This window comes from Ostrinia nubilalis, chromosome 16 (assembly GCF_963855985.1).
Source record: "Ostrinia nubilalis chromosome 16, ilOstNubi1.1, whole genome shotgun sequence".
NCBI classification, from domain to species: domain Eukaryota; kingdom Metazoa; phylum Arthropoda; class Insecta; order Lepidoptera; family Crambidae; genus Ostrinia; species Ostrinia nubilalis.
In genome coordinates, this window is record NC_087103.1 from 735,557 (window position 1) to 752,076 (window position 16,520).

The window sequence follows — 16,520 nt, forward strand, 5'->3', positions numbered from 1 at the left end:
CTCTGTTTACGTCTATGCTTCGCTGTCAAACTAGCTGTCAAAACGACATCGCGATACGGATTTGTCAAAACAGCCTTAGGGTGGGTTGCACCATCTTAGTTTAACTTTGACAAACGTCTAAAATCTGTCCAACTCCATACAAAAAACACCGGTTAACGTCATAGTTACGTTTAAAGTTAGGTGGTGCAACTCACCCTATTGGTTTTCGATCGAATCCAAGCTTATCACCGGGGTTTTAGTAATCGCAATGAAAATGGCGGGTGTTGCGATTCGATTCGATTTTGATTGAGTCTTAAATGCATGTTGGCTAAGCCTTTGTATGGGAAATTTCAAACCAGTCTTTCGATTATCGATAGGTAGGGCTTTGCGATTCGATTTTTTGCCGTTTGACTAAGCCTTTTTTGTTATCGACCTCTTTTGCGATTTGTTTATTTGTTTGCGACTGGTTTGCGATGGGTTTGCGATTTTAAAGTGCGTTTTGACTAGACCCGCTGAACTGTCCTATCGATGACATTGACAGCGGGGCGCCACCGTCAATACCGAATCGCTGGTTCCGATTTTTGTCATGTTGGAAACCATAAAGTTGAACGATGGTAGCGCCCCCCTGTCATTGAGTTTGGCGGGACAGTTCAGCGTGGGTCATCTATAATCGGGGCTCAGGGCGCCTAGAAAAACGCTGCTTTTCAGGCAGCCTATAAATAAAACTATATATATAATCTAATGCTGGGCATATTACTAACTCACGCAATTTCGTTTAAAAGGCTACAGGCGCTTACAAAGTTTTAATTTTGATTGTCTTCTAGTGTCGTCTTGTTGGCTGTCCTATTAAATAAATAAAAGCGGAGAAATCTCTCCGCTCCGCCGCCGCTGTCAAATTCTATAGAAAAATTTGACGACCCGACATTTCTCCGCTCTGCTCCGTTTTGGTGGAAACCGGGGGAACTTGTTTAGGAAGAGATCCCACCTCAATGTCCATTATGACAAAAGAATAGGATAAAGAATAGGAAGGACTTTAGGATACAAAAATAATGACAAAGGTTTCGGTTAGCGATTCATTTTATTAAACTGTCATAAAAATATATAAATAATAGTAATAATTTAAAAACCACATAATAACTCTCGCCCTTCCGGTACTGCGCCTATGTCACCCACCACCGCCACTGACATACATCTACCTGAAAACGTATAGAGGGTAATGAGTAATAAACGAAAAAAGCCCAATGCCAGCCAGCAACAACTATGGCGATCCACTAGCAGTAGAAGTCAATTTTATGGTTGCTCACGCAAGCAAGTCTTCGAAAAATTCAATTACATGTAAAGACAGAAGTAATATTCTAAATGGAGCAGGATTTATAACAAAATTATATTCTAGATGATGACGATGAGACTCGTTTATTTAGTGATTTTCATTATTTTGTCCTTACTTTTACTGGACAGCACTTTAGCAGTCGCGCAGACCTCGTCCGCCGGTATGAGGTCGACCATGCACATGGAGTTCTTGGCGCTATCGATTTGCATATTGTTGGCCACCTGCAGCGCCAGGCCCTCGCTCACCTTCACGCAGTCCTCATCGTGAAGGGCAAGGCTTACCTCTGGGAAAAAATCATCATCAACAGGTCTTAATCTATTGCAGAAGGACAAACACTACACTTCCCATTCCCATGCTAAGTCATAATATTATACATCCACGGGAAGATTAGGATTGGTCCTATTTTACTCCGCCGAAACTACACGGCTAAAACGGAGAAAATTAAATTTATTAACTTGAATAACTGTGAACTAGAATAAAATGTCAGTCTTTCGATAGAGGATCATTTTCAGCGGTAGAATAATTAGTTTGCATCAACCACGTAATAAGTTTGGAGGATACCCAAATAGTAACAAAACAAACATTATGTTTTGCAAACTGTGATGCCTGTTATTCAAATGGAAGGCGGAAGGAACAAAACAACACGTAGGTAATATCAAAATATTTGCCCCGTTTATGAACGATTCGTGTGCTATAGCGAGATAACGATCATCATAATAACAACCCATCCCCGTAATATTGGTTTTAAATTGACAACTTTCCATTGCTATGTAGAAACCCAAAGAAACATTATCTGATGTTAGTTGTTTGATAAGTTTTCCACGATAAATTGCACGGTTAAGTGCCACATTTGCTAAAAATAATATTATAATAAGTGTGAATGAACCTAAGCTAGGTATTATATTAATTATTATACACTTATAATAAGGATTTGGTTACCTTTTTAACATATCATTATGCACCACATTTCCTACGGGCCCTGTGATTGCGCACCATAAATGAATAAATGAATCACCATAACGTCGCTGTGTGATTCCTTATCACACATTGGTATTGACTAGCAATGTGTCAATGATCTGCTGACAACTAAATAATTTATATTGCTCAAAGAACTCACTAAGCCGCTTCTTGCCCACTTCAATCTGCTTGAAGTCCAGATCTCCGACATTCACCAGGAACTCCGCTGCGCACAGGGCCGCCTGCTTGGCCGTACACGACCGGGTCTTTGCTAGGACACCTGTTTTTGTTTAGAAGTTATTAGGTACATAGGCGTTACAACAATCGATTATGTTCCCTTTCCCATCCCTACGTTCCTTCACTCCATCCGGGAAAAGGAAGAGAACGAAGACGAGAATGAAGATTCGAGAAAAGTAGCAACTCATTCATTCATTCTTCCCATTTGTTGATTTTGTTCGCAACCGGTAGGTTATGAATGAGGTTAGAAATGGTAATATAGAAAATGCATTAACGTTACTTTACGTAAAATCCACTATATGTTTAACAGTCTACTAGAACCATCATTAGGCAGTATTCTAGTAATGTACACAAACGAGTCAGATAAATCAAGTTTGCCTAAAGTAGCCTAGGTATGTAACTAATGAGCTTAACCAGGGCTAGGGCCAACAGTCCCCACCATGGTATTGTTCAGTAGATTGGAGACATAATGGTTGCACTAACCAAAGATTCCTTGATCGAAATAGGACAAATTGAAGGCCTTGTAGTCGGTGTAGATGTCGTTGCCGGCCATGAGCCCGAGCGGCGGCTGCGGCGTGCGGTCCATGTCGTGCTGGCCCAGCTGGATGTTGCCGGTGCCGCACGCCGCGGCTACTATCGAGTGCTTCAGCAGGCACCTGCCACAGGGGACACCATCGTTTCAGTTAAATGACGTCCACTGCTGGATAAGGCCCCCCAATAGGTGGACTGACGATCTGATGAAGGTCGGTAGGTACTTCCCACTTGGAGGTGGGCAGGACTAATCGTTATGAAAATCCTTGGGAGAGGCTTTTGTCCAGCAATGGACGTCATTTGGGGACACCATAATGCCGACATGTGATGGGACTTCATTCGTTCGTTTAAGCCAAATAACGTCCACTGCACAACGCGGTCCTGTCCTACCTTACCCGAGACCTTCATCAGGTCGTTGGTCCTGATGTTAGTTGTAAAGAAGTTAAGTAGGCAAGACGGCATAAGAACTCCTCGCCGTTCTCCTCCTGGAACTCCTGGTTCATCGCAATGATCACCTATACCTAATATGGATTGGTGATCAAAGTGGACTTCTTATCCATCCATGGGTGATCAAATGACACCAAAGTGTCGCCTGGAGTCCACTTTGATCACCTGGGTGACCTAATCCAGGAGATCTAAATGGAGTAGACCTCGCTAATGTACTACTTAGTTTCCAGTGGTTTTTCCCGACCGAACTTGAGTTCGCGCTTAACGTTTGTGTTGTGAGTGCGTGTGTAGGCACACTCGCACGCACTGTGTAACTAGCTAGGAGGTAATGTCAATGTCCCATGATAAGATAAGGGTCACACGCACGAGTAAAGAATTAATTCAGAAGGTTGTAAGCACTATTAAGTCTAAGCAAATAAAGAAATTTTTACTTTATCTAAAATGAAGGTTTAAATCTAACGCCTAACAAATAATAAAGTTAACATTGTGCCGTTCACTCGATCGGACGTGTCAGCGCTATGAAAATAAATATTTAATTTAACTATTCACTAGCAAAATCGCGACCTACATTAACGAAACTCGGAAGTGTTTTATCTGTGTCATTTATTTCTAATTGAACACTGAACTTATAATGATTTGTGTATATAGACTTGATAATATGGAAGGAAGTCCCTTCAACCGGAGTGCGCTCACGCAGCGCAGCCCTCCGCCCACGCCCTCGCAGCGCGCGCCGCCCGCCGCCCCTGTCATGGAACCACTCGAAGTGGTGGCCACTTCAGAACTCCAGAACTGGATGAAAAGCATCGAGCAGTGCCTGAATGAGGTGTGCATAATCTCATCGGAAGGAAAGCTCAACACTGACCAGAAACTGAGGATTAGTAACCTGTGCAGAAGGGTGAGCCATGGAACATCCCAAATGGCCGTACAATACCAGTCGCTAAAGCAAAAGGCCATTCAAGCTCATAGCAACATACAGGTCCTTAAAGAAAGTCAAGACATTTCACAGCAACTTCAAGACCTCAAGAAAAGCATAGAAGTGACCTCAAAACCTATCTCGGGAGCGTTTTCCTTTGCTGACATGGTTAAAAAGAGTCCTGTCAATCTTATTCAGCCCAAAAATTTCAGTTCTGTGGCGATTTACCCTGATGATAAAATGAAGTCAAGCGAGGAAACCAAGTCGCTAGTGCAAAAAATAATTAAGCCCGAAGAAATGAAATTGCACGTGAGAGGTCTACGGAAAACTAGAGATGGCGGCGTTATCATCAGCACCAACTCCAAAGACGACATCGAGAAGATAAAGCAGTCAACGCAATTAAGAACATCTGGCCTCATCATAGACGAGACGAAGAAACGGAAGCCTAGGATTATAGTACTGGGAGTTCCTGCTTCCATGGATGAAACTGAGGTATTTAAATGCATATACCTATTATTATTATTATTGTTACGTTTTCTTTATTTTTACTCGAAGTCCCTATGGTCTTCGGTTTTAACCATAACTCACGGGCTCATGCCAAGTGAGTTAAGTTTTCAGAATTGATAGCGGAGTTGGAGTCGTCCTGCATGAACTTTCTGACGATACGACAGGTGTTGAGAATCGCAGCCTTTTGCATAGTCATATAAATATTTTCTTTAATGTCTAAATTGCGTAGGGCAGTTACTTAGCAAGTGGTTTGGGATGACACCCGTGCTGGAGAGCACCAACGGTATAATGTATACTTTTTCCATTTTCCATATTTTCAAAATTTCTTCTTTGCTCGGTATATTTATGTATTTTTTCTGTTATGGTTTTATGCAAATTGTGTGTGTTGGGAACGGCTATGTCTATAATTATGTACTGTTTTATTTTGTTTGTCAATTAAGGTGATATCAGGTCTATTATTGTGTATAGTTCGATCGGTAAGTATGGCACCGTCAAAGTATATCTTGCAGGTGCTGCTCTCCAGCACTGGCTTTGGGCTGTATTCGTAATATGGCAGTGGTTTTCCGGCTAAAAGTTTATGTTTGAATGCTAGCTTCTGGTGTATAATGTTGCAAATTTGGTTATGACGATGGGTGTAATCTGTTTGAGTTAAATTTGGGCAAGCACTTGTGATGACGTGTTGGATTGTTTCCGACTGTCGGTTGCATTTGCGGCATTTATCAGTGGTAAGGTTTTTGTCTTTTATAATGTATTTTCTGTAATTGCGGGTATTTATGACTTGATCCTGAATTGCTATCATAAATCCTTCAGTTTCAGGAAAAAGAGCGCCTAGTTTTAACCACTTGTTGGAAGCAATACTATTTATGTGAGGTTGTTCAAGGTCGTGACGATGTCTACCGTGCAGTTCTTTTCGGCGCCATGCTGCTAGCTTATCCGCTTCTTGTTGTTTTTTGCTTAAAAACTCTTTATTGGTATCATGTAAGTCAAGTGGTGTATATTTATCATCTAAATCTGTTGCTGCTGAGTGTATTTGACTTGATGTTGATTTTGATAGGAAGAAACTCCTCATTCTCTCTATTTGTCCTTCCCATAATACCTTTAAATCTATTAGGCCTCTTCCCCCCTCTTCTCTTTTAAGTGTTGTTCTTTGTATTGCAGATTTAGGATGTAGGTAATTGTGCTTAGTAAGTGTAGTTCTTGTTTTAATTTCTAACTTATTGATGTCTGTTTTGGTCCATTTTATAATGCCGAATGAATATGTTAACACTGGTACCGCAAATGTATTTATGGCTTTAAAAAGGTTTTTAGCGTAAAGTTGTTTTTTGCATATCAAGTTAAGGCGTCGGAAATATTCAAGTGAGATCTTTTTTTATTTTAACGTGGTGAATTCCCTTATCTTGTTGAATGCCGAGGTATTTGTAAGTTTCTGTTTCGTCCATTGTTACAAATTTACTGGAGTCGTTGCTGTTACTTGTAGGCTTTACTTTACCTTTCACTACTCTGAGCTTTCTACACTTGTCAAGACCGAACGTCATATTAATGTCCTTGCTAAATTTTTCTGTTAACGCTATAAGGGTTTTCATGGATTGTTCTGTGTTTGAGAAGAGTTTGATGTCATCCATATACCTACATTAAATGAGATATGGATGTGGTGTTTGTTAGCTTGTAACCGTTATTTGAATTGTTTAGCAAGTTTGAGAGAGGGTTCAGAGCAAGACAAAACCATAGTGGGCTTAAAGAATCCCCTTGGAAAATGCCATTTTTGATAGAGATTTCTTCTGTGCTGATGGTGTTGCAATTGTTGTTTAAAAAGAGAGAGGTTTTCCAATCTGCCATGGAATTTTCCAAGAAGGTTATTACTGTTGGATTTACTTTATATATTTGCAAAACTCTAATTAACCAAGAATGCGGTACGCTGTCGAATGCCTTTTCAACCGACTTCAAAAAAGGAGGAGGTTCTCAATTCGACCCGTATGTTTTTTTTTTTTTTTTTTTTCTATGTTTGTTACGCGATAACTCCGCCAATTATGAACCGATTTGAACAAATCTTTTTTCGGCGTATAGGTAATACCTCAAGGGTGGTCCCATTTAAATTTAATAATAGAAAAAACAACCCCCAAGGGTGGAAAATTGGGGATGAACTTTTTTATACGCAATATCTCCGCCGATTATAAATCAATTTGAACGATTATTTTTTTGTTGAATAGGTATTATCAAAAGGGTGGTTTCATGCGAATTTGAAGAAAATATTTCACCCCTAAGGGTGGAAAATTGGGGATGAACTTTTTTATACGCAATATTTTTAATTTTTAGTTTTTTTTTGTGTTCACGCATTTGAAGTCGGTTTTATTTTTTTTAAAATGTAATTTTATTATAATCAATGTAGGTAATGTTAATATTTTTCTTTCGTTTGTGAGCATGTTTAACCTTTAACTATGGACGTCGGGTCTCAGAGGCCCACCCCCCTTTTCAATTTCTCGGTTTAAATACTTATCTTCCCGACACGTGCTGCTCTCGACCATCTCAGTAGCTTCAGTTTTAACTGTGTAAGGACCGAGGAGGCATAAAATCGCGTCTTCCGGCACTTATTACGTGAGTAATAACCATCCAAAATTTTATCGGGGTCTGGGAGACCCGATGACTATAATTTCCATACAAACATACTTGTATGGATGTGACTTGTCAACTATATTTTTTTTATAGTATATCATTATAATATGTTGTAAATTGTTTTAGTTTAAGAACAGATAATGGTAGAAAGTATCTGAGTACATCAGCTATATTATTAGCCCAACTATCTAAGTAATATTCCAGAAGTAAGGTTTTACTTGTAGACGATCCTTCTTTTGAGTTTAGATGTCTTAGAAGGTACCATTGCTGCCGATTCCGATTCTGATAGGTGTATATTTTGCCTATCAAAGCTCTCAAAGAAAGATGACACATGCCTGTAGAGATAATTTGTCTTTAGTGTTCTAGGCCACTGTTTATAATTTTTGTAAGTTTAACCCTTGTCAATTTTTTTATTTTATGTCTTTCAGAAATTCTGTTTATGTTTTTATGTTACACGGTTATTAATTAGCAAGGAAAAAAATATTAGTTTGATTTATTATTAATCGACTGTAATTAAGGAGCCTATATGTGATGCTAAGACAATTCACACTGAAAAACGTCTATGTTTTTTAAATTTGCCAAAAAATAATTAAATAATGATTAAAAATTGATTAATTTACTACTAGATCCTTTATTAATAGTTATTAGATATATATCAACTCTTTAATAAATTCAAATTGGTTCAGATATGAAATTATGAAGAATTTTAGATAGGGGTCTGTGAGACCCGACGTCCATGGGAGTGTGATTATTTTTTCACGACTATAGTTAAAGGTTAAGAATAATTGAATCAATAACTAGCTGTTCCTTGCAGCCCAGATGGTTTCGTCTGCAGCCTTTTTGTTCCTCGGACAGGATGTTGTTGTGTTCTATGTGTGTATTGAGTTTATTGGTGATACAAGATGTTATTAACTTATAAAGGGTTGGTAGGCACGTAATAGGTCTGTACTGTGAGGGGTCTTCCGTATTGCGGCTTTTTGGTAACATATAAGTGATTCCTTTGGTTAAAAACGCTGGCATGTCAGTTTCTTCCTTTATAACGTCAGTGATAGTGTTTCCTAAGATGTTATGTAGGTTGTTAAGTTTCTTATACCAGAAACAGTGAATTCCGTCAACCCCGGCAGCTCTCCAACTCTTCATTTTTCGCGTAACTGCCTGTATATCTTCTCCGTCGATGTCTTGGAACTCCATCTCTTCAATATCCTTCCATTTGTTTTCCTCCTCTCTAATCCAGTCCGCTTGGTTGTTATATTCTGCGTCGATTCCCCATATTTTCCCCCAGTCGTTTTTTAATTCGTCAGGAGAAGGGATTTTATTTTGTGTCTGTTCTGTATTTTCTCCGTCAGTAACTTTAGCTGATATTTTTCTGTAGAATATTTTTTCGTTTTTCAAAAATAATTGGTTATCTTCTTTGCGCTGTAATACTTTCTTATATCTTCTTAGTCTTTGTGCCTTAAGGGCTAACTTTTGTTTGAGTGTGTCAAGAAATTCTTCAGGTCTGCTGTTATTTTTTTCATGGGTAGAATGTATTTGATATTTTTGAAATTATTATGTCAACTCTTATACGCAGCTTATCGGATATGTTTTCATTCGCAATATATTCATTCTTAGTTTACTTATATCTCTTTAAATCCTAATTTGCCATGCTGGTTTTTTACATGATTGTTTATAGTTACGTTTGTGTCCTATTAGTGATTCAACTTTATGTCCAAGGTGTTTACAAATAACAAAAGCCGTGCAATATATTAAGGTATGTAGGTATGTGAGTTATGTTTGAGTCTGTGGAATAAAATTTGCTTAGAATGTGGTTGTTAAATATATACAGTATTTGATAGAGGTTTTTGTCTTCGCGTAGTTTTAGTAGTTTAGGTCTCGTAGTTGGGTCTGTTCCGGTATATTCTGTTAGAGCTGTTTGTAACTCGTCTGTCAACTTTTGATGTAGTGTATCTAGTTGGGTATCATTGCCACCATTTGCAGCTCTTTCTTCTTGTGTTATATTATGACTCGGAGAGTTTGGGGGAGACTGTGTATTAGGGAAATCTACATTTTGCATGTGTGTGTCCTGTGACGGAGAATTTGATGACGGATTTGCACGTGCTGTTCTAAGTGAGTTTAAAGGAAGGTTGTCTTCAAAGCTAGAGTCACGCGAATGTGCCAATATTGTGTTCATTTCAAGTTCAGGGGTTGATAGTAACTCTGCCTCTAATTCAAGCTGTTCTTTTACTTCTAATTTGATTTTTTCTATGGTGTCGTCGGAGAGTAATTTATTTCGGATTATAACTCTACGTTGATCTGCGATTCTTTGTCCCGAAACATCAAGATTGAGGTATTTAAGTCTAAACCTGTCGTATAAGTTTTTGCAGTACATGGTACGATCTGTCTCTAATTTTGTGATGTGATAGTATGTGCGCATGATGAAAGTATTTATTTCGTCATCCCATCTCATGCGCACTCTGGGTTTACCAGCCTTAGTGATTAGTGAGATTAGTGGCTCGTGCCTCTTGCGAAACATCTTCGGTTGGCGTTACTGAGCAATTATTTTGTTGCTGTGAGAATTGGGTGAATTCAGGTTTCCCACCTAAAGCAGGTCCCCCGGCAGAGGGCCGTCCACCTAAACCCCCGCCACCGATGGCTCGTATGCTGTGGCGCCCAGCATCGGCTACAGGCGCGCCCCGGCGATCGCCCCCGGGAAGCGGCATTATACGTTGACCTTTACTTCTTAACTCCATCTTGATGGGTTTGCCCTTGCCTTGTGTTAGCGTCATATTTATATTTATACAATAACTATTGTTATTTTATTAATTTTTAAATTGATTGTAACAATGAAGTAATAATTAACCTATTTTATTTAATTTATTTTATTTGATTTCCGTTTATGTTGGTTCAATTAACTAAAAATTCAAAATTCAAATTCAAATCTTTATTGCGTACTAAGTGACAATTATTGTAATGGTGGAAATTACATACACATGGGCTTAAGACTTAGTGACCTAGGAGGTATTGCAACAGAGTAGGTGGCTATATACATTCATTATACATAATATGAGAAGTAACATAACTAAAAAACATTGTTATTAGATACAGATTGATATTGTGCTGTGTACTATCCTTAAATAAATAAATAAATAAATAAATAAACATAATTGCATACTTCGATGCTAAAAAATAACAAAACAAGCAGATTACAAATTAAAGTATCTAGAGACATTTTCGGTGGTCAGTAGTTAGATATTCGTTAATTGAGTAGAAACATTTAGGTATTAAATATTGTCTCAGAGCTTTAGAAAAGCGTTTAATGTTAGGTTCGGTTTTTATGTGTTCAGGAAGTTTGTTGTATAGTTTCACTGACATGTAGTAGGGGCTGGTATTTAACATTTTTATTCTTGATTGAGGTAAGTAAAGTTTATCCTTATGTCTGGTATTTCTATTATGCGTGTCCTAGGATTGCAACAAATATGATTTTAATAACTACCGGTAATTTTATTAATATTTATTGTCGATTATAATGGTAAAATATAAAACTATTTTTAGAAATATTTTATTATAATTATACACTTTCTTTAGTTTTCAATCAATTTCTGTTACGAGTTGTTAATTTGACTACAATTACAAAAGCCAATCAGAGACGTCAGCCAATCGGAAGCGTCGACCAATCACAGCACACCGACTTGTGGTGGGGGTGATTGAGCGGGGCATTCGATAGCAGAGCGAGAGTCAGTCTTGATCGAGCGCTGAGCGGAGTAACAGTTAAGGACGAAATATTAATATTGTTTTACAATTTGTGTTGTGTGAAATATACTGTGAAAGTGCTGAAAAGTTATACGGAGTTTAATTTCCACTGACCTGACCCAATACTTGTTGGTCACCCGCATGGTAAATTCATTGCGAGTGTCCGCCCCCCACGTGGCTTAGCTGGTCGAGCTCGGACGAAAGGTTGGATTATTATTATTATACCATCAAAACCTAGCCGACAAACTTCAAAATACGTCACTGGAAGCGTTCATGTCCTCTATTAAGCTAAGCCATAAATCAGGGAGGAAAGACACCGAAACCTGTAATTATGTAATTGAAGTCACAGCTCAAATACGGAAGACCTTGATAGCAAATGACAGAGTTTTTGTGAACTGGTCATCGTGCCCTGTTAGAGACTTTACTCTAGTGACAAGGTGCTACAAGTGTCAGCAGTATGGACACGCTGCTAAGACCTGTCGTGAAGCTAATATCACTTGCGGCCACTGCGGAGAAGTGGGTCACGTATTAAAGGATTGCAATAAAAAAGATGAACCCTCAAAATGTGCGACCTGCTTGCACTTCAAAAAGCCCAACAATCACAAGACAGGTGATGCTGAGTGAAACTAGCAGAACAAAGATATATTAACACCATAGATTACGCAGGCGCCTAAGTAAGAGCGTCCCCTGCGAGTTTATGTTTGTCTTGATGTGTCAGTTTTATCATTAGCTAATTTACTACCTAGATTGTATAAATTAACTTTTACCATTAGTACCTACTAGAAGATAACTCCATAATTAATCATAGAGCTGTCCCACTAACCTTTTATCAAATCTACCTTAACAAACCGAATTGCATTTATGTAGGTATATCTAGAGTAAACATAAATAACTAGTATGATTTTTGCAACATTGAGCGTGACCCAGTTTATTATTTTTGTTTACGCAGACACTGTATGTTGGATGTTTTTAATAAAGTATGTAGAAAAAGCAATATTATGTAGCACATTGTATTGATTTTAAATCTTAAATGTAACTTGTGTAGATTTTAATTTTTAATTATATATTATTATGTATAAATATTAGATTATATATTTTGCTGGAAATAGTTCTATTAATAAAGTAATGTAAGCCTTTTTTGCCTGAGATACAGGAATTATAATTCTTAGTTCGGGCACGTTATGTACTTTTACCTATTATAGTTTAATATTAGCCTATTGTTAAAAACTGTCAATAAGTTATTCAATAAAGAATTTATTTATTTATATTATTTATTTAATCATTTGTTGCTTCGTCACGCAGACTTTTCTTTATAAATACGTCACACCAGTGTAAGGCGCTAAGTAGGTACCTACCTTCGTTCGTTCGTTCGTTTCAGCCAAATGACGTCCACTGCTGGACAAATGCCTCCTCCAAGGTTTTCCACAATGAACGGTCCTGCGCCGCCCGCATCCAGGCTCTTCCCGCGACCTTAACAAATCGTCGGTCCACCTAGCCTGCCTACGCTACGTCTTCCAGCCCTTGGTCACCACTCGAGAATTGAAGTGAGAAGTACCCGCCTATTCTAAGTAAGAAGGATTGAGGGTTGTCCTTACGAGATGTCGCAGCTGCTGCACCCGGGCACAGCGAGCGCGATCCACGTGTCGCTGCCGGAGCCCAGGTCGTGGTACTCGTAGCCACTCTTGGGGAACGTGGGAGGAGTGCACGGGTCGGGAGGCCGCTCCTATGGTACATACGAACTAGTTAATCTAATCCCAGAGGCGGTTTTCCATCTTCGAATCATTATGAGATCCAATTCTGAAATTCAGACTTAAGTAAATCCCATCGTCATTTCAGCCACAGGACGTCCACTGCTAGACGTAGGCCTCCCCTAATAATTAAACTCTAGGATGTGGAAAAATACGATTGAAATTATTATTCACACCTTGAAACTCAAGTGGATGAAGTTCTGAAGCAAGAGAGCGTAAATTGGCACTATTTTATTGCGGGCACCTATCTTAATGTTACCTAAGCTTGGAATACTTACTCGTCTCAACTCGATCCTCTCAGCCATCCTAAGGGTTTCTTCAAACGGCACTCCGACACTGCCGACCGAGCATCGCACCGATATGAAGTTCGTCTGCGCGAAGCACTGCAGCGTTTCCTGCGACATGCCGCCTATTCGCTCGTCCTCACAGAACACCGAATTAGCCAGAGGTCCCGCGAAGGCCGCTCGCTGGACCAAATCCATCACGATCTGCTCTGGATGCCGTCTCTCTAGGTCATCTCGGACTAATGGCTTTCGGTCGTCGATCTCCCATTGGTGGTAGCAACACCTTCAAAATTAAGGGTTTAAATAAAACTTCCGTGTTACACTGAAGGTGTGTGCAAACTATGCAAGCACGATCTCTTGATCTGAAACCGGCGTATCAATGGTAAAAAAGGAGATCAGAAAACTATTAAATTATTGAAAAAAAATATAGTAAGATTAGTAGCGACAGAGGCACGCTACTTAGTTCCCTTAGGTAAAGAAGCAGGTTCGAAACCCAATCACGTTAACTAATTTACCTTTGAGCGGCATCCAGCAAGACATTCTTCAGGTCAGGGAAGCAGGAGACGGGGCAGCGCAGCGTGTAGGCGATGGACTGGCGGTCGGAGGTGCAGGTGATGGCGGCGCCGCACTGCTGAAGGTAGCGCGCCTTCATGTACGCGGAGTAGCCGCAGCCCGAGCCCGAGGATAGTGCGCGGAGGAAGTGGCTGGCGCCGATTTGGTCGTCCCATTCGTAGCGGGAACCGGCCTTGCGCGGAAATTGGTGTTGATGAATTCAATTTTGACCATGGCAATCATAAATTATTTCCCTATACTTACAGGGTGGAAACGATAAGTGATCTCACCCGATTATTTCAACTACATATACTACAAGATATCGAAAAACTGGTTACTGATTACTGATCCTGAAAGTGCTTCACGAGCTCTTTCAAACGGTACCAATAACAGGTTACAGGATAAACTGGAACTATCTGAAAATGCAATGTTTTCAGCTTCCGTTTGATAGAGCTCGTGATGCACTTTCAGGATCAGTAGGTAACTAGTTTTTTGATATCTTTTATAGTTTAGAGATAATCGAGTGAGATCACTCATCGTTTCCACCCTGTGACCAGACCTTGATCCTATTAAAGGTGGTCTTCTAGAAAAAGGGAGCATTGAAACAACGGTGACTTTTATTTAGCCTAGGGCAAAAGAAAACCACAGTGAGACAGCTAGGTTATATGTTAACTGCTATTGTTGGTCGTTGAAAGGTATCCTCACCAAATGGTAGCTCTGACAAATTGATATCTCTCAGATTTTCGTATGCCTTTGGTGTCGCGGATCCCTAACTAAAAGGCATGACAATAAAGTGGAAATTCACCTGATACATGATAGTGCAAGCTCCGATCTGCGCGCCCAAAGGCTTCGCGGAGGCTACCTTGATGCCATTCATGAGGTCCGACCGCATCACCTCCATAGGCCCATAGTCGGGCTTGGGCCAGCAAACAGTCCGGTCATTCCTGCTCACAGATAGCCGCCTGGCCAGGAATCTCTTGTAAACGGGGGCGGTTACTTTGAGTTTGAGCATAGTTTGACATGCGACATGTGTTCGGGTGACAGTTCGTGGTGTTTTGATAATTTGACAGCATGATTGGATAAGTTTTTCTTTTGTTACAAAAAGTATGACATGCCTGACTTGGTACTTGTGGTGTTTCCTATATTTCATAATACTGATAATATTGGAAGGGTTTTGTCGAATAACCAAATTAAATGTTGAATCCCCATCTTTGTTTTCAAAAATACTTACTCTAAGATCTTAATTTTATCACGAATAAATACTCTTAATTTAATCATTTGACAAATTCGGCGGTTATTAAAAGCCTTCATAGCAACATTGTTATTCATAGCAAGTAAGTAGTTATCAAGTATTTATCTACTGCACTTGCACTTACATTTTTTACATGGTCAACAAAACTCGTCATTTGCGACGTACGTAACCGTAACATTAGAGGTACGATTTAGGCTAGGTAGACTTGAAGATTCTGATTCGATTACACAAGGAAACTACGAGCATGTTATTAAATTGTAACTTAAACATAAAAATTAACTACAATCACGATCAATTACTTGGCTGAGTTGCACCAACTTAATTTAACCGTAAGTAAGTAGGTACCTTTAAAATTAATAACCGATGATATAATTTGTTTGTATGGAATTTGACAAATTTTTGACATTTGTCAAAGTTAATTAAGATAAGATGGTGCAACCCAGCCTTAGTCGATATTTTTATGAAGTGCGGTAGGTAGACGTATGGATGCGACCATCCAAATGTTAAAAACATAATGACAAACTATAACTTTTATAGCGCGTAATATTTTATTATCACGTAGGAATACCTAGTAAGTATCCTTTAATAGATAAAATGTAGTGTTACCATAAATGTTTGTGAAAGTTGGAATAGACATGTTTACTATTAGAGGCTCTTTTAGGGGGTAAACTAAAAATGGCGAAAACCTTTCCCTGGTATAAGAGCAACATAATAGGTATTGCCAAAAACGTTCAAAGAAACCACTGGAGAGAACATTCTAAAGTTACTTCTAGGGATTTTTAAACCTTGCTCAAAAAGAACGCGCAATCCATTAATCTTCACCGTACAGCCAATACCTTTAATTGTGATCATTTTTTAATTCCCATATTCATGAAAAAAAGTTAAAGCATAGTTTTAGTAACAAAAATAAGGTTCGTTCGTTCGTTTCAGCCAAATGACGTCGTCCACCGCTGGACAAAGGCCCCCCCTAAGGATTTCCATAACGACCGGCATAGAGTTATTAACCTCTATGACGACCGGTCCTGCGCTGCATCCAGGCCATAGAGTTATATCCAGGCTCTTGCCGTAACCTTCTCCAGATCGTCGGTTCATCTAGTGGGAGGCCTGCCCACGCTACGTCTTTCGAAAAATAAGGTTCAACATTTGTGACTGTATGTCATCTATTGAATTGGGTCTGCCTGTAAAAATAGTACATGTGGAAATATAAAAAAAACACGGACAAAAAAAAGTATCTAATAAACGTATTAAGTATTTCTCAATATTAAGGCCGGGTAGCAGAGAAAATGGCGAAAATGAGGTTTTCATTTTTCATTTTTGAGGTACTAAACAGTAAAATTAAAGGCTAAGATTTTTATTGGGCATAGTTGAGGATATTTTCTAGGGCTATTAACGGATGGAAACACGATTTGATGAAGTTGACTCGATAGAATAAATTCCCAAAGTT

General features: G+C 39.1%; 1 protein-coding gene across 1 annotated transcript; it reads right to left on the bottom strand.

Moving 5' to 3' along the window:
* Nucleotides 1-1,045: 1,045 nt before the first annotated feature.
* LOC135079074 (cytochrome b-c1 complex subunit 2, mitochondrial-like) lies at nt 1,046-14,957 on the bottom strand. The gene is made up of 8 exons (XM_063973684.1): nt 14,630-14,957; nt 13,788-14,017; nt 13,267-13,555; nt 12,836-12,963; nt 2,987-3,159; nt 2,427-2,546; nt 1,425-1,592; nt 1,046-1,175 (listed from the first exon to the last, which is right to left on the bottom strand). The coding sequence occupies exons 1-8, from the start codon at nt 14,834-14,836 to the stop codon at nt 1,099-1,101; spliced, it is 1,392 nt and encodes a 463-aa protein (XP_063829754.1). The 5' UTR covers nt 14,837-14,957; the 3' UTR covers nt 1,046-1,098.
* Nucleotides 14,958-16,520: the final 1,563 nt, after the last annotated feature.

Coding starts and splice junctions, on each gene's coding strand:
- LOC135079074 (XM_063973684.1), bottom strand. CDS start 14,836: ATGCTCAAACTCAAAGTAACCGCCCCCGTTTACAAGAGATTCCTGGCC. Junction 12,964..13,266: donor AGAGGATCGAGTTGAGACGA/GTAAGTATTCCA, acceptor TATGTACCATAG/GAGCGGCCTCCCGACCCGTG. Junction 1,593..2,426: donor AGTGGGCAAGAAGCGGCTTA/GTGAGTTCTTTG, acceptor ATTTTTTCCCAG/AGGTAAGCCTTGCCCTTCAC.